The sequence below is a fragment of the Cryptotermes secundus genome, unplaced genomic scaffold (assembly GCF_002891405.2).
Source record: "Cryptotermes secundus unplaced genomic scaffold, Csec_1.0 scaffold89, whole genome shotgun sequence".
NCBI lineage: Eukaryota > Metazoa > Arthropoda > Insecta > Blattodea > Kalotermitidae > Cryptotermes > Cryptotermes secundus.
Genome location: NW_019725837.1, coordinates 475,998 through 501,237, shown reverse-complemented (window position 1 = coordinate 501,237; position 25,240 = coordinate 475,998). Strand labels below are relative to the sequence as shown.

The window sequence follows — 25,240 nt, the reverse complement described above, 5'->3', positions numbered from 1 at the left end:
TATCAGAATAGTGTACAATATTTCCCTCCTAACTGATTCATAGGCTTTCTTGAAGTCTGTGAATAGCTGATGTACTGTCTCATCGTACTCCCATTTTATCTCCAATATCTGACAAATGCAAAAGATCTGATCTGTTACGCTGAAACCCACACTGATGATCCCCAATAATTTCATCTATATATGGACTTAACCTTGAGAGAAGAATACTGGACAAAAGTTTGTATGAAGTTGATAGCAGCAATATCCCCGATAATTACTACAGTCAGTTTTATCACCCTTCTTGTGAACTGGTACAATAATAGACTCCTTTCACTGATCAGGCAATTTTTCCTTATGCCAAATAGAAGTAATTAGAATGTGGATCTTAGAACGTAATATTTCTCCTCCTGCTTGAGTAAGTTCTGCCAGAATTTGATCACTACCTGGCAATTTATACCATTTCAATTTTGCAATAGCACTTCCAACCTCAAAAGGGCTGCCATTGCTTAGACTGCTATATTTCGATCAAAGGCTACAAACTTGTTAATATGACTGATGTTCAAATTAATCATTTTTTCTCAGCACATTTCATTCACAAACAAATTAGTTTTACATGTAAGGAGCTTGGTTCAACGGACTCGGCTGTCATTACAATGTACTGTTGTCCATTATGAAAGTACCTAAAGCAGAGAAAATATTCATGTTGCTGCTGGTAATTGGAATTATGTCTGTAATTTCATTTACCTGAGAAGCTTTTGTCATAAGTGCAGAGTGTGCGTCTTGTTTCCCTGAATATCTTCTCTGGCATCCTATCCCTCACCCACATTGGATAATGAACTTTTACTATATAATTCCACCGACTGCCATTTACTGTTAAATGTCCATGATATTATACTTTTTTGTTTAGGAAGAAAAATTGTGAGCAGAGACAAAATGTAATAACAGAACTTGTGCTTACGGAGAAGGAGTACGTGAGGGACCTGAAGATCACATATGAAATATTTAATTTACATAACCCAAGACTTCTTGAGGCAAGAGGTATTGATGTGAAGGTTGTGTTTGGTAATATCTTGGAGGCAAGTAGCTGTGTGTTATACTGTTGCACTGGTGCATGTACATGATCCAGCTAGCCAAATGTGACATTCATTCAGTTTTAATGTCATTATTCCCTGATTAAATATATAGCCCTGATTCCTGTAGAACTGGGAAATTTAAAATGCCTGTTCCCAGACAGCAAAGGTTAAAAGCATCATAATGGAGAGCAGGAAGAATGTGTGATAGCCAGCTGAACTTGAAAACTCCATATTGGTAGAAGTATGCGAGAAAAGAAGCAGTTTTGCAATGAGAATGCGGAGTGGAATCACAATTTAATAGTGTGGATGTGTTTATATACGTTTATGAAGACATATCATAAATTTTGCTCTTGTGTGCTGAAAAATGTTTTTTTCTTTACTTAATATGTTTTAGCAGTTTCAAGATTCATAGATATTGTCATATGTTGGGTATGTGACACGTGACAAATAACTTCACGCCATCTTGGATATAGCAAATTTATTCCACATTCGCTCTTACATTTACACAACTAACAGTTTCACAGTTGCTGCCATCTGCAGTGTCACAATTGCCTCTCCTGCTGGAGTCACTACCATGCACTCGATACAACTCGACTCGCAACTCAATACTCACTACTCTAGTAATTCTGGTTACACTGACAAATACTCCTTGTTATGTAGCTCCCGCAATGACAACACAGAAACAGTTTGTGATAGCTACCACTGTTGCGTGATGTCATGTTTACTGATTGCCAAGCAACAGTCTCTGCATGGAGTCGCCATTTGCAACGTAGTAACCGCGGTGTCCCCTGTTACGGCACTGTGGGAAGTGCTGTTACGTCATCGCAAGGGAGGGGGCTGTCCTGCATAGTGCAAATACGTCACACTGCTCCCTCCTTAAGGCTATTCATCCTGAATAGCCTAACGGTGCATCCCTGTTCCTTTTCTTCCAAGTGTGTGCTTGCTGCATCTCCTATTGTTTCGGCTACTTCTCTTGCAGCGACTATTCTCTGGCCGTTACATCCTCCGCTCCCTTCGTAGGATTGTTTGTCCCGAACAATTCCGTGGTCCAACGTTCATCGATCCGTTGTTTCACATTCACTCATTGCTTTCATTCTCCATTCATGCTGGGGAGGCCAGTGTTTCTACATTACTGGTTCCTCCTCTGCTTGCAGTCTCCCCCCCCCCTTTTTTTCCGTTTTGGAGTTGGCCTACCCCTCCACAAGTTCCACTTCCTCATTTTCGGAAACCCACTGGAAGTTCAAACTACATGTTCCATGATCTTCTCACTGAAAATCTCATATATGTTCATTTCCATATTCTTCCAATTACTTGATGTGTTCACTTTCCTTGGCTCCACCCCTCGATGCCGTTTGTGGTTGGGTCCTTCATCTGTTTGCTGCCTTTTAGCCACTGTTTCAGACCTCTGTCCCTCATGCCATTGTTACATTCAGGGTACTTGCAACGTCTATTCTCCTCTGTCCTTTTTGGGGTTTCTTGTTCAACATTTTCTTCATTTTGTCCCATACGCCTATGTCCTGCACAGCGTGTAATATTTATTCCGGCTGCGGTCACTTGTTTCCGCGGTCCACAATTTCTTTGGGTCGAAATTTCCTTGAAGATGTTCCTCTTGCACCATGCCCCTGTTGCATGGCGGGACACCTTCCTGCAGGTGGCAACCAACTTCATCCAGGATCCACAATCTCCTCAGGTCAGTTCCTTTGGCTCTCCACGTCACCCTGCAACTTGCTTTCTGCCCCTATGCCTCCTCTTCTGTCCTTTGACCAGTTTCACTATGACATCTTCTACGGGATTCTCTTCTTCTTCTGCTGTCTGAGGTTTCCTGTCCACTGAGGTCAGCTTTTCTTTTTCTAGACATATGTCCATCTTTTGGCAGGCCATCGTCTCTTCTTCTTCGTTAGGAATCTTCTGTCGCTTCACTACATCCTCTTTTTCTCTTGGATTTGCCTCCATTGCATCTTGGCTGACTGTCGTGTCTTTCTGCCAGGCATTCATATTGGCTTTCAACCTCTTGTCTTGCATGGCAGCTGTCCTTGCTTCGATGGCTCTCATTTCTGCTCGGAGGCTTCTCTTTCTGTGGCCATCTCTTCTCGCCAGGCTGTTGAGACGGTGTTCATTCTTCCCAGGAAATCTTGGGCGGGCAGCAGGCGTTCCATCATTTCTTCCATTTTCATCATGTGGCTGTATAATTCGTTGTAACTTGTGGCGTGTTGAATTTCGTAGACACTTCTGACACCAAATTGTCACATGTTGGGTATGTGACACGCGACAAATAACTTCACGCCGTCTTTGATCTAGCAAATTTATTGCACATTTGCTCTTACACTTACACAATTTACAGTTTCCCAACTATTTCTCCTGCTGGAGTCACTGCCATTCACTCGATACAACTCAACTTGTAACTGCTGGACTTCAACTCATACTCAATACTGCTCGTAACTGCTCTTACTCAGTACTCTAGTAACTTGCTCTCTAGTAGCTCTGGTTACACTGACAAATACTCCTTGTTATGTAGCTTCTGCACTGACAACACAGGAAACAGTTACGTGATAGCTACCACTGTTGCGTGATGTCATGTTTACTGATTGCCAAGCAACAGTCTCTGCATGGAGTTGCCTGTTGCCACATAGTGACTGCGGTGACCCCTGTTACGTCACTGTGGGAAATGCTGTTGTGTGACCGCGGGGGAAGGGGGCGTCCTGCATAGTGCAAATACATCACACTATTTTTAATTCTTAGTGACATGACAGGATTCTAGTCCCAGCAGGGCAAGTTTTATAAATAAGATATTTCGTCCTGCCCAGTAACATTGGTATGTTGGGATTTTGAAATTCCTGGTCCTTCTGAATTTGTATTGTTTAGCTCATTTAGGTAGTTTCAGATTTTTTGACATGTTTTCTGTCTTCCTTATGGATCTGTTTTGTACAGGTACTGCAAGTGGCAGAGACTCTGTTGGATAAGTTACAGCTTGCTATGAAAGGGAAATCTGAAGATGAACAGTGTGTGGGTTCATGTTTTGTTGAGCTGGCTGACCAAATGAAATCTGTTTATGGACAATACTGTATGAACCACAATAATGCACTTACATTGCTTGAAAAGGTAATTGGTGAACATTGTATAATTTTTCATAGTCGGCATTGAGCATGTTAGTTTAATTGTAACTCAGTGACTTCTCTTCAGGAGATACCCACTTCAGATATCAGCTGAGGGACTGACTGTCCTAACTGAAGTGTTTTCTATTCTTTCTCCTTACAGGAAACTGTGGGGATTTTGTCGTTGTGTAGGAGGCCATGGCTTCATCCTTCCGAACACCTCATTCGCAATCATCTTCATATGTAATCTTATATAATCACTACAGTCAATATACCATCATTAAGATAACCTGCAAATGAATTTTAACAACGTATACATGTAATTTAATTACTCACTCCTTGATTATCTACTTACAATTTATAATACAAGTTTGACCGCCATGGCCGCTGCAGCCGCAAAATGGTAGGTCCCAGGCCTCAGCCTGGAGACTGTCTGTCTTGACTGAGGTGATTTGTGGTTCTCCATGTTCTCTCCAAGCAAATTCTTGCATAACACCTCAGATTAGACTATGATACTACCATGCACATTGCTTTTAACTCATTATTCATCCAACCATTTGATACTATATAGTGTGAGCTATTCACGCCATCTTTACATAAAGCATAAACTTAACTCACTACGTGGAGCTGGGCCCTTCTTGAGAAGCCACAAACTGTTCAGCTACTCAAGAACTTCCTGGCATTTTATGGAATCTGAAGGTTCATTACAGTGTTCACAAGAGCCCTCCACTGGTCCCTATCCTGAGCCAGATCAAGCCAATCCATACCATCCAATTTTATCTAAGATCCTTTTTTATATTGTCCACCCACCTACGTCTTGGTCTTCCCAGTGGTCTCCTTCCTTCCAGCTTCCCACCAATATCCTATATGCATTCCTCCTCTCCCCCAATTGTGCTACATGCCCGTCCCATCTCATCCTCCTTGACTTGATCTTTTTAATTATACTTGGAGAAGAGTACAAGTTATGAAACTCCTTATTATGCAGTTTTCTCCAACCTTCTGTAACTTCATCTTTCTTCAGTCCAAATATTGTCCTTGGCACCCTGTTCTCAAACACCCTCAATCTGTGTCCCCCTGTTAAGGTCAGAGACCAGGTTTCACATCCATACAGAACCACAGGCAAAATTATACAAAAGGTTCTGAACTGAATGGTAGCAGGCATTACCCGAGTTCAATCTACTCTTAATTTCCTCCTGAATAAGGTTTTGATTTGTTATAGTCGTTTCCAAATTTGTGAACTGTGCCACACTTTCAAAACATCTGTTACGTATCTTTGTGTCATGATTTTACCCTGCATTTTGGTGACAAGACAGCAACATTTACTTAGTTTTCTTTGTGTTTACTTCTAGACCAACAACCTTAATAGCATCAGTTAAAGTTTGCATGTTTTTCTTTCATTCATTCATCAGTAATCTGTCAGATGACAGGTCCACAGCCTCTTCCAAAACAGTTTCTCCACTTAATGCGATCTTCTGTTTTTGGAAAGAGACTATCCAGGAAAAGTGATAATGTGGTAGTTTTTCCATTTGCTTTCCACATCGCAGTACAACAGCCGTTCAAACCACTCTGGTCACGCCTGTTGCTATACGAACTTGAACCATCTCGAGCATCATTTTCTCTGTGCTTCCAGTCACCGCTGATGACACTGCTTCCGGCATCAGTTTTCTTTATGGTATCTACATTATCACCCAGTGGATTCACATCATCGGCATAGGCCAACAGCTGATGTGTCCTGTTTAGTTTCAGTCCCACCTGGTTTCCCTGGACCTTCCTAATAGCATATTCTAAGGCAAAGTTGAAAAGGAGTGGTGATAAAGCATCTCCTTGTTTTAGACTATTCTGGATAGGAAATTTATCAGACAAATGTTTACCTACACGGACTTTACTATACATTTCGTTTAAACGCATTCTAATCAATCTAACAAGTTTCATGGGTATCCCAAACTCTATCAGAATATTGCACAGTATTTCCATCCTAAATGAATCATAGGCTTTCTTGAAGTTATGAATAGCTGATGTACTGTCACATCGTACTCCCATATTTTTCTCCAGTATCTGATGAATGCAAAAGATCTGATCTGTATTTGATCTGTTATGTCACCCTTCTTGTGAACTGGTACAATAATAGAATCCTTCCACTGATCAGGCAATTTTTCTCATTGCAAATAAAATTTTCTTATGGATCTTAGAACATAATATTTCACCTCCAGATTGAATCAGTTTTGCCAGAATTTGATCACTACCTGGCGATTTATACCGTTTCAATTTTGCAATAGCACTTTCAACCTCAAAAGGGCTGGGATCAGGTACTAACATCTCAGCTGATTTCTGTCTGTCCAACACCACTGACCCTATATACAACTATTCTATTATATTATTATTATTATTATATTATTCTATATTCTATATATTCTATATTCTTTTATATTCTATACTATAGTATATTGTACATTCAATAACAGAGAAGTAGTTCTTCCACCTATTGAAAATGTTGTGGGAATATGCAAGAAGATCACCATTCTTATCCTTCACTAAGTTACTGCTAGGTTGGTAACCCCTCTTGAAATCTTTTATTCCTCTATACAGGTCTTTAATGTTCTTATTCTTACTGTTCATTGCAAGCTCATCAATTTTGTCTTTCAGATATTCCCTCTTTTTATTCCTGAAATGCCTGCTGGTTACACATCTTATATTGTTCAGATTATCCCCATTTATTTCTCTTGGATGCTGTAAGCACTGCAATTTGGCTTGTTTCCTTTGGTCTAATAATTTTTAGCATCCTTCATCGAATTTGGCTTATGCTTCTGCAGTTCATAATGACTTAGACTCTCTTTGGCAGAAATTTTGATATTCTAATAGTTTCCCAGGCCTCAGTGTCTTAAGTTTTCCAAAGCTGCAGACCTATTCGAGATTTCACATACATACCAGGGTTGGATAAAAAGTAGTGGCAACACTGTGGTAACATGAAAGATGTGCGTCAGGTGGCACTAGCGCCGTCTATAGCTGATAGCAGTAGTTCAGTTGAAGTAGTGCAGTGAATGGCTCTGGTTGTGTTTCATTGAGTTGCATTGGGCATCGTCTTGAAGTGCAGCAAGCATCCTAACAACATGTTTACGAAACAAGAACAACACTCCTGGATAAAAATCGAAGTTGTATGAGGTCGCAGTGCACAAAACTGTTATCAGGGACTGCGAGAAGCATGTGGTGATGCTGCTTTCCATATCGCACAGTGGCACGGTGGGTGAAATTGTTCCGTGAAGGGAGGGATGCCATTCAGGATGACCCCATGTTGACAACCACACAATTCAGTCTCTTGCTTCTTTGCTGGATGTTGATTGTTGATTGGCTGCGTGGGGGTTTGCTGCTGAGGTAGGCATATGTTACAAAACTGTGCTCCACATTCTGCACGATATTCTTGGATACCGCAAAATTGCAGCACGTTGGGTACCCCATACAATGTCCAAGGTGCAACAATGGCAACATTATGCAATTGCACAGGACTTGTTGGACCAGTACGAGAGGGAAAGTGATGACTTCCTTGGAAGGATCGTCACTCTGAACGAAACTTAGGCTCACTCATACAAACCGCACTTGAAGTGACAATCAAATGAATTGAAGCATCCTGGCTCTCGTTGTTGAAAGGAAGTGTGCCGTACACAGAGTAATGTGAAGGCGATGTTCGTTGTGGATTATGGCATTGATGGAGTGGTACTGCACCACACTGTTCCTCAATGAGAGACAGTAAACGCTGCCTACTACTGCATTTTCCTGCATAATCATCTTCGTCCAGCACTCAGGAGAAAGTGATGACACTTCTTGGCACCGAACCCCATCATCCTTCATGACAGTGCGAGGGCTCGTACTGCTGATGCTGTCAAGGATCTCCTTTGCCGCTAGCGATAGGAGATACTGCAACTTCTATATGTATAATATAAACTCCGTTGTAAATGTAACACTTTATTGTAGTTCTTGTCCCCCCCCTTTACAATACATGTTTCGGCTACAACCAGCCATCATCAGGTGTATTTCACTTCACGTAGCTGTCACACTGCACTTAATATTAACATTTAAGCTCCAGATTTACAATTGTTCATTGCTGTGTTGTCAATCGGCACCCGATATTCCAGAACACCCCTTGTCGATTTTGTCAATTATGTTTAAAATCTATTAATATTTCCACGTCAGTTGGTACTGCTGATGCTATCAAGGATCTCCTTTGCTGCTAGCGATACGAGATACTGCAACTTCTATATCTATAATATAAACTCCGTTGTAAATGTAACACTTTATTGTAGTTCTTGTCCCCCCCCTTTACAATACATGTTTCGGCTACAACCAGCCATCATCAGGTGTATTTCACTTCACGTAGCTGTCACACTGCACTTAATATTAACATTTAACCTCCAGATTTACAATTGTTCATTGCTGTGTTGTCAATCGGCACCCGATATTCCAGAACACCCCTTGTCGATTTTGTCAATTATATTTAAAATCTTTATTAATATTTCCACGTCAGTTGGTTTAAAATTTACGTTCTCAATTTAGCTTTAATATTTAAAATTTAAATTTAGATTTAAAATCAAAATCACAGAGATACCTGCTCTATGCGTATATATGCTGCAGCTGCTACCTCTTTCTTTCAGCACAACTCGCGTGTTATCTGTAATACACAAATTTTCACTCTAAGTCCATGCAGCTCCAATTTGACAAGCAGTAATTTATGATTTATTACATCAAAGGCCTTAGTTAAATCTAAACATATGCCCATAACTAGCAGCTTATCTAATGCTTTCTGGATATCCTCTATGAAGTTTTGTGTTGCTGTATTGGTAGATTTCTTCTCTCTGAAGCCATTTGAACCTCAGATATCATGTTATAGTCTTCATCAAATTTGGAAAGGTTCCAGAACATAATGAAATATTAAACATAAAGGTTAATGGTTTCTTGATATACTGAATACTTTCTTCTACTAACCCTTCAGGTATTTTGTCCCAGCCAGCTGAAAATTTACCTTTTAGTTTCTTGGTTACATTTAAAACCTTTTCTCCAGTAATTGGAGCAAGAAACATGTAATTAGAGATTAATATTTCATTATTAACAGTGTCATGACCAAATGTACAACCCTTATTTTGATTTAACATCTTATCCACATTTTCTATGAAAAAAGTATTAAATTGATGAGATATTACTCTGTCCAAAAAGTATCCGACCTTGGGCCGGGGAAAAAAAGTTCTGTATCTGGGTGGTTACAATACCTAATCCCCTTCAAAGTAGGCCCCTTGTGACTCCACACATTTAGCCTAGTGGTCCTTCCATCGCTGGAAGCAATTCTGGAAGGCTTCTTTTGGAATTGCATGCAGTGGCGCCATCGTGTTCTGTATGATGTCCTCGCGGCTGTCAAAATGGCAGCCTTTTAGCAGTGTCTTCAATCTTGGGAACAGCCAGAAATCACAAGGAGCCATGTCAGGAGAGTAGGGAGCCTGGCGAACCTGCAGAATGCCTTGCTTGGCCAGGAAACTGTGGATCAGGTACGATGAATGAGCTGGGGTGTTGTCATGATGCAGCTGCCAGTTGCGTGTGTCCCACAGCTCTGGTCTCTTGCACTGAACTGCATCACGAAGATGGCGGAGGACTTCTTGGTAGTACTCCTTATTGACAGTCTGGCCTAGTGGTGCGTACTCATGATGCACAACACCCCGGTAATCGAAAAAACACTCAGTATCACCTTCACATTGTTCCGAACCTGTTGTGCTCTTTTGGGCCTTGGGTATGTTGGGTACTTCCATTGTGACGTCTGGACCTTGGTTTCCGGGTCATATCCGTACACCCACGACTCATTACCAGTGATCACAGTCTTCAGGAACCCAGGATTCCTGTTGGCGCACTCCAGCATGGCCTGCGCGACCTCAAGATGGAGTTGTTGCTGCTCCTGCGAAAGCAGCTTGGGCACAAATTTTGCCGCCACTCTTCGCATGCCCAAATCCTCAGTTAAAGTTGTGTTTGTGGAACTTCTGCTGATCCCAACCTCATCAGCAACTTCACAGATGGCCAAATGACAGTCCTCCATGATCAGTGTCCGTACTTCTTCAATGACATCAGCATTTCAGCTTGTTGACTGTCTCCCAGAATGCTGCTCACTGTCCGCCGACATACGGCCATGTTTAAAGCCGTTGAATCACTGTTTAATTTGAGTGACCCCCATTGCATCATCGCCGAAAGCCTGCTGAATTTTGCGAATTGTTTCCACTTGGGTATCCCCAAGTTTCTGACAAAATTTAATGCAGTATCGCTGCTCCAAGCGTTCTGTCATCTTGAGTGAAACGAGAATGCGATGAACACGTGTTACACCACTTCGATATCTGGCAGCCACAGATGCATCTGGCAGTGTTGCGAGTCAGCAAAAATCACGCATGCGCATGAAAGTCCCTTCTACCTCTACGCTCAGTTTCCCCACCCCTTTGGCCATTACTCACAGCAGCAAAAAATAAAGTCAGATACTTTTTGGACATACGGTATATCCTGTGGGTTTGAAACTAACATGGAGCCTATTTGTAAAGAAGTGTTTTGATTTGTTTTTTGATAATTCCCTGATTCATTTTTTATTATTTGCCGTAGTGCCTTGGTATGGTTTGCTAATCTTGCAATAAGTCTGTCATTTTCTCTTTTTCGTGCTTCAGATATCACTTTCTTATAAGTAATTTGATATTTCTTTAGATAGTTCAGTGTTTTACTGTACGTATATACCTTTTTCTTTAACAAACATAACAATCACAGCCTCTCTTCCAGTACTTTTATCCCTTTTGTTAACCTTCCTGATCTGATACCTTTATTTTGAAATAATTTTTTAAGGGAAAAATATTTATGAAATACTTGTGATAATTTGTTAAAAATGAACTGTATGCTCTATTTACATCAGTATGTAAGTAGACATCTTCCCATATTTCATTTTTAAACGATTGTTAAATATTTCTATATTTCTTAGTTAGAGGACTCTTTTTACAGTATCTTAGTATTGTGTATGGCTTACATAAACCGCAGGCCGTGCCATAGCTCAAGCAGTTAGTTGCTGGCTTCCCACCGCGGTGGCCCAGGTTTGATCGTGGGTCTGGGCAAGTGGGATTTGTGGTGGAAAAAGTGGCGCTGGGGCGGGTTTTCTCTGAGTACTTTGGTTTCCCCTACCAATCTTCATTCCACCAAATTCTCCATCATCTTAATCACCCGGGGCAGGCTACAATAGGTCAATCAGTGGCCGCCATGCTGAGTGGACCCAGTTGGACTCCACCTCCCACTAAGCAAATTTAAAAAGAAAAATTTACATAAACCATAAATAAGTTAATAAAAGAAATACATTCTGACAACCATCTTAGCTGTGACATATTTTACAAGAAGAAATGTTAAATTGTGCGCCATGTTTGAAATGACAGATAGTGATATTTTATAACAGAAAAGTTTCGGTGGAAATTTCCAGTAATGAGTTTCTGTGAGTTAATTGTTTAACTGTAGGAGAATACACTTACTGTTAACAGTTTTGTGTATAGTGTAAAATATTCCTCAGTTAGGCTATTTTATATTACCATTTTTATTTTGTGCCATATTTCCTTTGTGAATCCCAAATATAAATTTATACAAATCATATACCATTGCAGTATTTATTAAGTAATTAATATATAATTTTTTCTTTACAGTATGAGTCAGTTGAAGAAATACAGATTTTATTCAATAAAGGAATTGAGACTCTGCGTTTACAAGTTGCTTGCTTTGATATGGGTTCTATTCTTATCAAACCAGTACAAAGAATACTTAAGTATCCACTCATTCTGAATGAATTAATAAAGGTGAGAATAAAGATTCTGATAATTCAGTATTATTGGAAATATAAGGCTTATGTACTGAACTTTTATATCTCTTATTAAGAATGTATCATAAAACCTCTACACTTTTTCATGTAAGAGTGTTCTAAAGGGATTTTTAAAAATATGTGTTCAGTTTTTTAATTCAGTTCATTTATGCTTTTGTGGCTACTGTATACACATGTGCAGCAATCCGTGATGAGTTAGAGAGTCATTGAATTTGTTTTTAATATTCTCTCCCGATCCATTTATATGTTTCTCCCCAAATGGCACACAGTAAATTTTAACAATCAATGATTATATGTGTACATGTTGCATAATATGATGGCTATTTGGAAAGTAACAACTGTTTATTTAGGCTCATGCATGTGAGGTAGCATCACATGACTTATTGCCTTGTAAACCATCACATAAATGGTCACCTAGTGTTTGTTCTTGTCTCCTACAGAATGAGTTATGAAGTGTCCTGCGATTGATAATCCCGCCAGCTGCCAAATTCACATTGGTTTCTACTTTCGTCACTTTAAAGAACATGAGTGCTTTGGAAATCCATTGTTTATTATGCGCGGCAGTTTACAGCCAAAATGTAATGAGTGAAGGACATGTAAGACAGTGGTGTAGAATATTCAAAGATGGATGAACAGATTTTCACAGAAATGTTTACCAAAGAATTTGTGAAAGATGGTGCTGCATAATTTTAAAATTTAGTGTGAATTGCCAAAAATATCACAGACACTTCTATATTAGATTATCACAGGCTAGGTTATCACAAGTTCTGTGCAACATGGGTTTGAAAATGCTCATGGGTGAGCACAAAATGTAGAGCATGGCTTCGGCTTTGACTTTTTTTTAGAGCAGTGCCACACAAATGGCGATGAATTTCTCAATCACATCATACAAGTCACAGGTGATGAAACCTGTGTTTCATTTATGAATGTTGAAACCAAAGAGCAGTTGAAGCATCAGATGCACACACATTCACAAAACAAGCTGAAAAGTTTGAACAAATGTCTGCCAGCAGCTGATAACAACTGTTTTTTTGGAACAGGAAAGGAAACCTGATGGTGGAATTCATGAAACAAGGTACCAAAATAATATCAAAAATTTATTGCAAAACTCCCAAAAAAAAAAAATGTGTAAGGTAATTTAGAGCAAAAGTTATGGAATGCTGACATCCAGTATACCCAGTGCTCCTTCATGACAGTGTATGTCCGCATACAGCTGCTTGCACTTGAGCACTGCAACTGGCAGCTGTTTACTTACCTGAAGAACTGGCTGAGGTCACAGTGCTTCAACAGTGATGAGGAGTTGATAGAAGAACTGGCTTAGGTCACAGTGCTTCAACAGTGATGTGTTAATGGAAGGTGCCAGAATGTGGCTAAGCTCACAGGCAGCAGACTTTTTTGACACAGGCATACAAAAAATTCTTCCCCAATATGACAAGCGCCTCAATTCTGGCGATGATTATGTTGAGAAGCAGCTGAAGTACGTACATTTTTTTTTAATATAATGCTCATTGCGTGTTGTGTTAACAGTTCACCAGAGGATACTTCCCAAATAGCCCTCATTTGTGTCTTGTGCATAGTGTTCTGGTAAGTAGTCTGTTTCAGAGCAGTTATGATGGCAAGGGTAACTGCGGTGTCTCTCATGAAGAAATGTCTCACAGTAGAATTTTTCTCTGAGTAATGAACTTAGCCAGCATTCATTGACACGTGTGTGTGTGTTGTAAAGTTATGTGAACCATTTGTAAATTTTGTAAGAAGTGTTCCATGCCACTAATGGTGCTTATGTAAACTGTGTAATTGGTTGTGCAGGAAACTGGCTAGAATTTATTATGCAATCATCTGATTAAAATGCATTTATTGTTACCAAGACCTTCAGGTTACATGCAGCTATATGAGTGTTTTGATGTGATAGCTACTTGTAATAAATAAGTAATTTTTTATGCATTCATTCTTGAACACTTCATTGCATGTCTTAACAAAAAGAAATATGTGTGTACTTAATATTTCTAGGCACAGATAGGAAGATATTAAATTGATCTAAAAAACAGGATGGGAGGGCATTATTTGGCTCAGAATTGATGTATCAGTGTTAGCAACTTGGTTGTGCATTCAGATAGACGTCTGCCTTCTGGCATGAAAGAACAAGAATGAAGAATGACTTAGTGCCCTGTTAGACAAAGAACCGGATATAGATTCTGATGGTGACGTGGGATTGGAGAATGAGAGAGAAACTGCGAGTGAAGAATTGTGCAATGAAATGTCTGAAAGTGAGAGTGAGAGAGGAACAAGTGTTGTGCTTGTTGATGGGTGGGAAGAAGCGACAGTGGGCTACAAGAAACCCAGACATACACATTTACTAAAAATGCAGGGCCACAATTTAACCTTCTGCAGATGCAAGAGCCCATGGATTATTTAACTTATTTTCAGTAAATTGTTTTTGAATAACATTGTTATAGAGACAAACAGATATGTGAGACACAAATTTTTGGAACTTCACCTAAGCCTGAGTTCCATTTGGAGTATGTGGTCTGATGTGTCTGTTCATGAAATGAAGGTGGTTTTAGGTCTAACCATAAATATGTGCCTATTGCCATTACCTGACATGAAAGCCTATTGGTCTAGTGAGTGGGCAACACAGATATCATTTTTTGGTGATGTAATGTCTCTAGTTCGCTTTTTGCAGATATTTCAGATGATTCATGTGGAAAATGATACCACCGAAGAAAGCAGTCGGGCCATCAAAAAAAAAAAAAAAAAAAAAAAAAAAAAAAAACAAGGAAAGTACATGGGGTGATAGAACATATAGAGGAACGGTTTCAGAAATATTTTGTGTCAGGTAAAAACATTGCAATAGATGAATCAGCAGTTGGGTTCAAGTACAAAATAATTTTCAAAGCTTATAATCCGAAAAAACTTATGAAGTGGGGCATCAGATTATTTGTATTAGGTAACATTGACACTGGTTATGTTCATAGTATGATTCCATATTACGGAAAACTTACAGGTGAAATGTGTAACTTGCCATACTCAGGAAAACCGATCTCTTCAGGAACAGTTCTTTCCTTGATGGACAGACTAGAACTCAGTGTGTGTGGTGTTGAAGGCCACACCTTTTCACTTACAGATGTTATAGTAGTGTTCAGTTGACCCAAGAGTTGGACAATTGAAAATGCCACACCACAGGCCCTAGTATTGCTGGTAGAGTTTGCAGTCCAAAACCCCTCAGGAATGGGGTCAGGAAGAAAGCGAAGAGGGGGACACTTTTACCTACAGAAGAGGGAGTGTCCTGCTAATGGGCTGGAAAGACAAGGGTGGTTCTCATGATGTCTGCATATCATGATACATCGATGAAAAATATGGTGACCATTCAGAAAAGGGGGCAGCAGAAAGAAATTCAAAAGCCAATGTGCATACTCAACTATACAAAACGTGGGTGGTGTAGAACGCAGTGATCATTACTGAGTGCAATATGCTTTCATTTGTAAATCTCTGAAGTGGTGGAGAAAACTCTTTTTCTGGTGCCTGGAAGTGTGCATTGTAAATTCATACATTTTGTACAGCAGCCATAAGCCACACATGGGAGTGAAACAAATGTCACATGTCAAGTATCCACAAGCTCTTGTTGAAAATCTAGTAGGCAATATGCGCAACCCAACAAAGAGGTCACATCTGAGGTCAGCTGTGAGAGAAGAGAGACTAATACAACGCCTCACTTCCTCTACCACTATGATGAAAGGAAACACAAAAACTGCATTGTGTGCAGCAATCAGAAGGTCAAGGGAGCCAGAAAAGAAACATATTTCTATTGTAAGACCTGTAGAAATCAACAGGCCATGTGTCATGGGGAATGTTTCAAAAGATATCACACTCTCAAGATATTACAGAAATTTTAGTGTAGGTTTATTGAGTTTTTGTTGTTTGTGTACACAGAAGTGTAAATGATGAGGAAAAGAATATGTGTATATTATATACTAGAGAACAGCAGACAATTTGAGCCAGTTAAACACTACATCCTCTCTCCACACTTGATGTCATACACCACCACAAGGCAGAGAATTTGTCTTCTTGCACTGTGCTGGTAAGTGCACATATTGCCTTTTCACTTTATGCCCTTGTTGCATGAACTTTTTGATCAAAACAGCTCGCTTAGTGGTTCTGTGGGCATTTAAAATCCCCTGACAACCTGGCTGCAGAAATTTTTCCACACGCGACAACCAGAAAGGTTTAAGAACAGATGTTACCAAGCAAGTTGGTGTAGAGATAATGATCTAGACTTGTGTTCCAGAAGTATGTGATTCCAATCTGAACCAGGTTACTAGCTTTTCTGAGTAAGGTTTTTCAAGCTTTTCATCAGCCTGTCCAAGCAAATGCCAGAAATTTCTTAACATACTGCCTCCAGTGCATTCTGCCAAAAACATCTGTACCCATATGCCAGACCACATGGAGTCATGATCCGGAAGACCATAGTACAAATCTTCACTGCTTTGAAAAGGATAGGTGTCATGTAACCACATGAATATTCAACAAACTTTTCTTATTTCTGATGTTTACTCTGTTCTTTGATATATCAGATGAAAAAAATTGGGACTAGTTTTTTTTTCTCTCGTAAGAATAGCACTGAATATACCAGATTCAAATCTTCTTATGAGATCCAGTGACTTGAGCCTGAATATATCTGATTTAGTGAAAAACAGTTATTTAACAAGACTGGAAATGAATTCAAGATGGCATTCTTTTCAGTTTATTAAGCTTACTTACAGTCTGTTTATGAAATATGATTAATAGTTTATGATATACAGGAAAAGTCCATTTTTTACCTTAAGTAAAGTGGCCTTATTATAGGTCACTATGGCTGGAACTCCCTTTTATTGATGTTTAGTTCTGTATTTATTTTTCTCAAGTCATATCATCTGTTAGTGGCTAAATGGAGTTTCAGGGTACCTAGAAAACTCACCTATGCTCAAATCACAGCTGTGTAAAAGAATTTTCAAAACTGAAGGGAAGGTAACATGTTGAAATGTGATATTATAGGTTCCAGCTACTAAAAAATATTTCATGACCTGTGCATGCTATGGCCGGAAAGTTCCAAGAATGGCTGCGTGGAGTGTTTGTTACACCCCATCTGAGAATTGTCACTGTGTGTTTTAATGTATTCTTTCAACTGTGGAGGGTTTGTGTGTCCTTTGCATTGGTGTTTCTCACAGTATTAAGTTAAATGAAAGAACCTTGTTCTTTCATGACATGTGCATGTGTGATAAATTTTTAGTAGCATATTAATCTTGAACTTCTGGTGTAATTAAAGAAAATGTCCCCAGAAATTACATATTATTAGCAGTTTATGGAGTCAGCAGTGTTAAAGGGGATAATTCTTAAAGTGGCACAGATATTTTTCTGAAGGAAGAGGAAGTGTTCATGATGATTCTTGATTGGGCCATTCAACAACAGTGTAAACTAATGAAAATATTTAAAAATTGCATCAGCTTGTTCGTTCCAATCGGAGAATGACAGTCAGAATGGTAGCAGAAGAACTGAGGATTGATAAAGAGATTGTAAGATTTGAGGTTTTCATGTCGGTGACTATGAAGAGTGCCATCTTCTGGGATGTGACCATGTAAATCTTGTGTGAACCGATGCTCATGCTGGTTCCTCGCTCGCAAATTTTTCTACCCTGAAGATAGAAGCAATACATTTCTCCAAAACGTCAGTTCACACAAGGTCTATATGGCGCCACATCCCAGAAAATGGCATTCTTCAGTAAAGAGATTGTTTATGAAATTTTAATGACCAGCCTTGAAATAAAAAGGAGTTTGTTCTAAGATGGTCCCAAAACAGTTGACTGATGGCCAATGACTGAGGCAGTTTTTGAAGTCAAAATGGATACCTCTGGTGGATCATTCTTGCTGTTCTCCTGATTTGGTTCAGTGTGACTTCTTTGATTCCCACTTATGAAACCTTTACTGAAAGGGACTCATTTTACATCCTTGGTGAAGGTCCAGCAAATATTCTGCATACATTAAAAGTGATGTAAAAAGACAAGTTCAGAAGTGCTGTTAGCAGAAAAGATTTGTGTAAGGGTGTCAAAGGATGACAGCAATTAATTAGTAAGCTGAGGTTTAACTTACTTAAAAAGTCATTCATGGTACAATATTTCCACACCTAACAAGGCTGCAGTTCCCATATTACTTATGGTTTTGTGGGGTTTTTGTCTGTGTTGTTCGTCATTACTCCAATGACAACCCACTTCTTCGGAACAGTTTGTTGGTCCTGAAAAGGACCATGGTTGCTGAGTTGTTTGATCGGTGAGGTAGTGCGGCGCGTGCCGGTAGGGAGAGAGGTTAGTTGCGGTGATTTGACTGGCCACAGCGCGGCCGTTGCTGGAGGTTGCTTGATCGCCGTGTGGCAGGTGAGTTGAAGTTGCGTGGTCGCGCAGCGCGGTCGTAGGAGTGATGAGGCAGTGGCTACGCCAGATGCCCAGTGGGTCGGACAGGGACACGACCACCGGTGAGTCCAGGCGAGATACCCCAGTGCGTCGGGTGTGAGAGCCGGAGGGCCGAAGCAGTTGTGTCTGGCACAGCCTGCCGATGCTTCCGAAGACCAAGCGCTGGTGATGAAGCCTGCTGGCTGATGTTGCTTGAGTGATGCCTGATCGAGGTCTGCTTGTCGACTCATGCTGCCTGTTTCGGGCTGCTCCTTTTTATACACTGCTCGGTGGGCGGAGCAAAACTTGAAATTGGGGAGGAAGAATTTGCAGGGCGCTGATTGGCTAGCCCGCGTAATGACGTAGATGCGGGGCTAGCAGCGAGCGCAGTATAAATGCGAACGTTTGGAGCAATTTGATTGGTTAGCGTGCGTGATGGTGAAAAGTGATGTGAAGAGTGTGCATTGCAGAAAATGCATGATAATGTGGGATGTTCCCACAGTTTGTATGAGATGTTTGTGAACATGTATAATTGTGTATGCAACATGAGTACTAGTTTCTAACGTACATAGTATGTACTATATATGAGAAAGAGTAGTGACTGTGAAAAAGTCAGTCCCAAAATGTAATGGATCAACACATTTTTGGCACCCCTAATTACATGAAAGTGTTTTTTTGAAGTATCGTCATGTATGTATGGGTTCCTTACTAGCACCTGAATGGTTGAATGAATTTTATTCATATTCAACATTTGAGAGTTTACCCATCCCTAGACACTGTCTGGTGAATCTTAAAGCTCCAGCTCTGAAAACAGTGGCCCCTAAGATAGGCCCTAAAATACGAAATGGTAATTTTCTAGAAAATAGCTCTGACAATATTAAACAAGTTTCAGAAATTTATGGAAATCACAATTGTAAATGAAATTACATAATTGTGCCTTCAGAAAAATAGAGGTGCACACACTGGAGCCCAAATGCGAAATGTTAATTTTCTTTAAACAGGCTTTACCGGTCTGGCAGATGTTTGGTATTCAGTAACCAGCAGTGGTATTCTGAACAGCAGTCAGTTTCTTGTCCAAGGTAACATAGTCAAGATTAATTATGAAAAAGTATGTGTAATGTCTTTGCACTGATTTTTGCTTTCAGTGTACTGAAGATTCTCATAAGGACAAACCCGAATTACTAAATGCTGTGAGAACAATGATGGATGTAGCTACTTACATAAATGAGTACAAACGTCGTAAAGACATTGGTAAGCTTAAATTAAATTTCAGAATTTAATGAGTTTACATATTAATATTCTTAAATAAAATGTATATTACCAGTCATGGTAGCTGAGAGGTCTTAAGGCATATACTGTCTTCACTCACTTGGAAGCTGGGGTTGTGGGTTCGAATCCCACACAAGGCATGGATGTTTGGTATGTGTATGTGTTTATTCTGTGTTTGTGTTGTCCTGTATTTAGGTAGAGTCCTTGTGATGAGCTGATCATCCTACTATATGTAAAATGATCATGAAACTGAAAAATCAGAGGCCAGGGCCCAAGGGGGCTGTAGAGCCAGTGAAAAAAATGCATATTATTTAGTAAATATTGGAAGTAGTAGGCGTATAATGTTTAAGTTGTGGGTTAATGTGATGATAATTACTTTTTTTAGTGTCAAAATATTTGGATGATGGAAATGCTAGCATATCCAGTAGAATGTCAAAGATTTCCCTACATTCTGTTGCCAAAAAGTCTGCAAGATTTGGGCTGATGCTCACATCTACACTCTTTGGAGTTGCTGTAAGTTTTACACCATTGTGTAAATTAATGTTGAATCTAAAAATCATGTTAAGGATACTGTAAAAGGTGACCAGTTTTACTTATAGAAGTTTTATTTAGTGAATGCTGTCAGTAGCTCAGATTCTCTAGTGCTTAATGATAGAGTAATTGGTGGATGCTGGATTGGAAAGAGTACTGAATGAAATGATGGCGCATGAAATGAGTTCATTGTCAGATGAGGTGTAATGATCATTGTGAATGTGAGTTAGGAGGATTGGAAAATGAAGTCTCATGTCTGATTGAGATTATTATCTTCGCATGTTATTCCTTATATTAAAATTTAGTATGGAACATTGAAGTTTTTGCAGGATTAAGAAGAATTTTTTATTAATAAAATTATTAATTATATCTCATTGAGTTAAAATATTCACAGAACAGAATTTTATAATATTAAAATACATTGACATGAGTTTGTCTATGGAATTTGGTAGGTCTTAAATATTTTTTTAAAATTTTAAGTCCTATTCTTTTAACAATTTATAGTAACTTTAATCTTCCTTTAATCTTTACAGTATAATTAATTTCCCTACAAGAATTTCTTATAATTCTTGTATTTTAATAGATAATATCTATATTAATAGCTACTTACATGGATTCTCTGTGAATCGTCTTATTAATGGTCTGTCTGACCATGATGCTCAAGTCATTGTTTTCAATAATATTACTGTTCTAGACAATGAACAGATATTTTATCATAAAAGAGTTATTAATAATTGTACTATAGGTCAGTTTTTATTTTTGTTAAGTTATGAAAATTGGGAAGAGTTTTTTTCTTAAATGAATGTGAATATAGCCTTCAATCAATTTTTTAACATATTTCTTAGGATCATTTATTCATGTTTTACCTTGAAAAAATTTCAATATCCACATGCACAAAAATCATGGCTAACTTCTGGTATTAAAATTTCATGTGCAAATAAAAGAATACTGTATCTAGTTTCCAGAAATAGCAACAATCCTAATGTTAAAGAATATTTTAAGAAATATTGCAGAATCTTGACCAAGGTTATTACAGCAGCCAAAAAATTACATTATAATCCACTTATTGTAAAATCTAACAACAAGACTGAAACTACGTGGAAATTCTCGCACACGTGTCTGTAACTCGTAACTTGCGAACTGAGAACTGTTGATAACACATTCGCTCGACTACTACTTAACTCGGCGACTGCCACATTACAACTCTTCTCGCAGGCAGCGCAGCTCTTATATAGTGGCTGTGTGTGCCTGTTACGTAGCAACGATGTTACCGCACGCTGTCTTACGTCACCGTGCGTTGCGCGTTACGTTACCATGCGGAGGGGGGGAGTGGAGCGCTGACTCATCCGCCACGTCACTGTGGCCTGAGTTGCCACATTGCTGCTGGGTAGGGAGGGGTTCTCCGTTGCGCAACATGTCACAATATATAATAATATGATAATATAACCACGATGAAAATAAATGATAAATTTTCTTGTAACCTGACAGGTATTGTAGATGCATTTAATAATTACTTTTCATCCATAGCCGAAACATTACTTAATAATAATTCCTCTGGGTATCCCTCTGCTAATAATGAAGAATTTTTTATTTTATTTACATAAGAATTTTTATCACCCATTTCCAAAGATGAATTTTAGCAATATGAATGCTTATGAAATTAAAAAAATAATGTCAATGAAACCCAAAAATTCTCATGGCTGTGATGAAATATCATTAAGAATTATGAAATCTAGTGCTCTGTATATCTTGTCTCTTTAACATATGTATATAACAAGATCCTACTAGCAGGTATTTTCCCGGAGAGACTGAAGTTTCGTGAAGTTAAACCGCTCTACAAGAAAGGTGATAAAGCTGAAATCTCTAATTACAGACCTGTCTTACTTCTTCCAACTTTTTCTAAATTCATTGAAAAAATTATTTATAAAAGACTGTACTCCCAATATCTTGGTTAAGGAACAGTTCGGATTTAGAAAAGAATCATCCACTGAAATGGCAACGTATAATCTTCTAAATAATATATTGACTTCCCTAGTCAAAAAAAAATATGTGGGTGGTTTATTTTGTGACCGACAAAATGCTTTCGATTGTGACACCCACAATGTACTCCTGTAAAAAATGAAGTTTTATGTAATCTCGGGTACAGCAATCAAATTAATGACATCATACCTTGAAAACAGATACAAAAGAACAATTATGAACGACATTAAACTTAATAAAGTATTTTCAGAATGGGAGCAGGTCGAACATGGAGTTCCACAGGGCTGTATGTTGGGACCACTATTATTTCTTATTTACATAAATGATTTCCCATTTTCCTTAAAGAAATTAGCTCAACCTATATCATTTGACACAAGTATTATTATATCTAATTCGAGTCTTGAAGAATTTAGAAGTAATATTATTTCAGTTATTAATGAAACAATGACGTGGTTTAATAGGAACTTTTTAACTCTAAATTGTGTTAAAACACATTTCTTACAATTCTTTTTAAAAAAGCATAGAGAAATAGAAATCCAAATTACATCAACTAACTCATTAATGACTAACATCAATTGCATTACATTTTTGGGAATAAATATTGTGACGTCTTCAGTAGCAAAACACGTTACAATATTGATAGCACCCTGTCTTGGAAGAATCATATTACTGAGTTATCATAAAGATTAAATAAGGCCTGTTGCAATAAAGCCCTTTATGTCATTAGATTCAATAAATATGATTTACTACTCTTATGTACATTCAATACTGAAGTACGGCATTATCTTTTGGGGTAATGCCCCCCTTAGTATGAATATCTTTAAAATTAAAAAAGTAATCATAGTAGTTATGTCTGGATTGGGCAAATTTGATTCATGTCGGTATTTGTTAAAAGAATTACAATTATTCCACTCCAGTCTCAATATATTTTTTCCTTGCTTCTTTTTGTTATTAAGAATAGAAATTACTTTACATCTAACATAGATATTCATGATATTAATACCTGCTATAATTATAATTTATACTTACCCTCTATAAATTTATCAATAGTACACAAAGGAGTGCTGTTCTCTGGAAGCAAGATTTATAATCATTAACATTTGAATATTAAATTGTTATGTAAAGACATTAAGCAATTCAAATCTTTATTGAGAAGCTATCTCACTGAACATGCATTTTATAGCATTGATGAATTTTACAAAAAAAGTTCCCGATGAATACCTGTAGATTATTTAGTTAATAGTTGTAATATACTTTTGTTACCGTGTTTGTATTAATTCTATGTAAAATTGTTTCAGATGGCTCTTCTGAGATTTATGACATATATATTAGATATACTGTTATACTTATTGTTTTATATTTATAATGACACTTTCTATATCCTATAGGTCTTTGACCTTGTATGGATTAATGAAATGTAATTAATTCAATTCAATTCACTTCATTTCTTTATTATTTATGTGCCAAGTCAACAGCTGTAAGGCCAATTACAGACTTAGCACAGTGAAGATGAAAGTAATTAAGTGTAACATTATACAAACATTAGACAAACACATTATAAGTCAAAAATAAATTACAGGAAATTTCTTGGGAAAACGCAGTAATGAAGAAAAGTAGACAAACAAGCAAATAAATGATAATAATAACAATAATAATAATTTCATTATCATAAAACTAAGTGNAGGCTACATAAGGAGCAGCGAAGGCTATTCGCAGTCAGTTGTAATGTGGGCAGTCGCCGAGTTGTACTGAAGACAGTTCCGAGCTCTACTGTAGCAGTCGGCGACGTCAGTTGTACTGTGACAGTAGCCGAGTGCGTTATCAACGACTTCTCAGTTCGCAAGTTATGAGCTACAGCCGCGTGTGCGATAACCAGTGATAACCAGTCATATCTGGAGTGTGTAATTCAGGGAGACTTGTATAGCTCCTGCATTATTAGTACGTGAAGACTCTCGAAGNACAGATTAATGCGATTAGGGTTATAAAGTGTGAAACCCCGCAACTGTGTGATAAGTAATTGTAGCCGTTATTTGTAGATTGTTAAATAAACCAATTAACCATCTCTACGGCGTCTTCAGTAACGAAACACGTTACATTGGTGTCAGAAGTGGGATACGAACTTACACACATGACCGACGAGATACGATCTCAAGACACGTTACAATATGTTTCTTTTTCTGGGGGAAAAAAGCCAAAATTAAATCAAGACAACAGTGTCAGTTGTTCTGAAAAGTGTAAGCCCGATTGCGTCACTTCANTTATGGAACGTCTGGAGCAAATGGCGGCCAGACAGAAAGCCGATATGGAGGAATGTAGGAGGAAAGAGAAGGAAGAAATGGAGGAAAGTAGAAGGAAAGAGAAGGAAGAAAGGAAGGCGGAGAAGGAAGAAATGCTGAAAGAGATTAGGGAAAACCAAGTAAAAGCAGAAGCCAACTGAAAACAAGACAGAGAAGATTTCCTAGTGAAATTAGAATTCAATCAAGAAAAAAACAAATAGCATGCTGGCGAAATTAGACGCCGACTTCAATGCCTGGCTTGAAGAGACGACAGCCTGCCAAGTGGACATGAAACCTGCGACGGCACAACAAGAAGAGATCCCCATAGTGATACCGGTCGGAGCGACGATGGCCTGCCTAGTAATGGAGGCACGTCAAGAAGAAGAAGATCTGGCCTCAGCGAACAGGAAACCTGAGGTGGCAGAATTACAAGAGGTACCCGGACAAGACGCCAAAATAATGCTGGTCGGAGAACTGGAGAAGAAAAGGCGCAGGGACCGACATCGACGAAACATGAAGAATCCGATGCGGGGAAGTCGTGGACCCCAGATGAATTTGGCCGTCGTCCACAGGAAGGTGTCCCGCCACGCAACAGTGGCATGGCGCAAACGCCATATCTTCAAGAAATCTACGACCCAAGGAAAATGTGGCCCATGGCACGAATTGGCTGCCGACAGCAATGTGACTAGTCGTGCAGGTGCGACACGGCGCAAGGGAGATCCCGTAAGGAGATGCTCAACGAGGGTCAATGCTGGGCAAGAAGCCGG

At 38.8% G+C, this 25,240-nt stretch overlaps 1 protein-coding gene across 3 annotated transcripts in view; it reads left to right on the top strand.

Annotated features, from left to right (window-relative positions):
- The window catches only part of LOC111863513 (dynamin-binding protein), a 62,575-nt gene that overhangs the window by 13,337 nt on the left and 23,998 nt on the right, over positions 1-25,240 (top strand). For all 3 annotated transcript variants that reach the window (XM_023849873.2, XM_023849874.1, XM_023849875.2), the window contains 5 exons: positions 887-1,055; positions 3,981-4,151; positions 11,830-11,979; positions 19,563-19,668; positions 20,072-20,199. In XM_023849873.2, the coding sequence (XP_023705641.1) occupies positions 887-1,055; positions 3,981-4,151; positions 11,830-11,979; positions 19,563-19,668; positions 20,072-20,199 (724 nt within the window). The remainder of the gene's footprint in view (positions 1-886; positions 1,056-3,980; positions 4,152-11,829; positions 11,980-19,562; positions 19,669-20,071; positions 20,200-25,240) is intronic.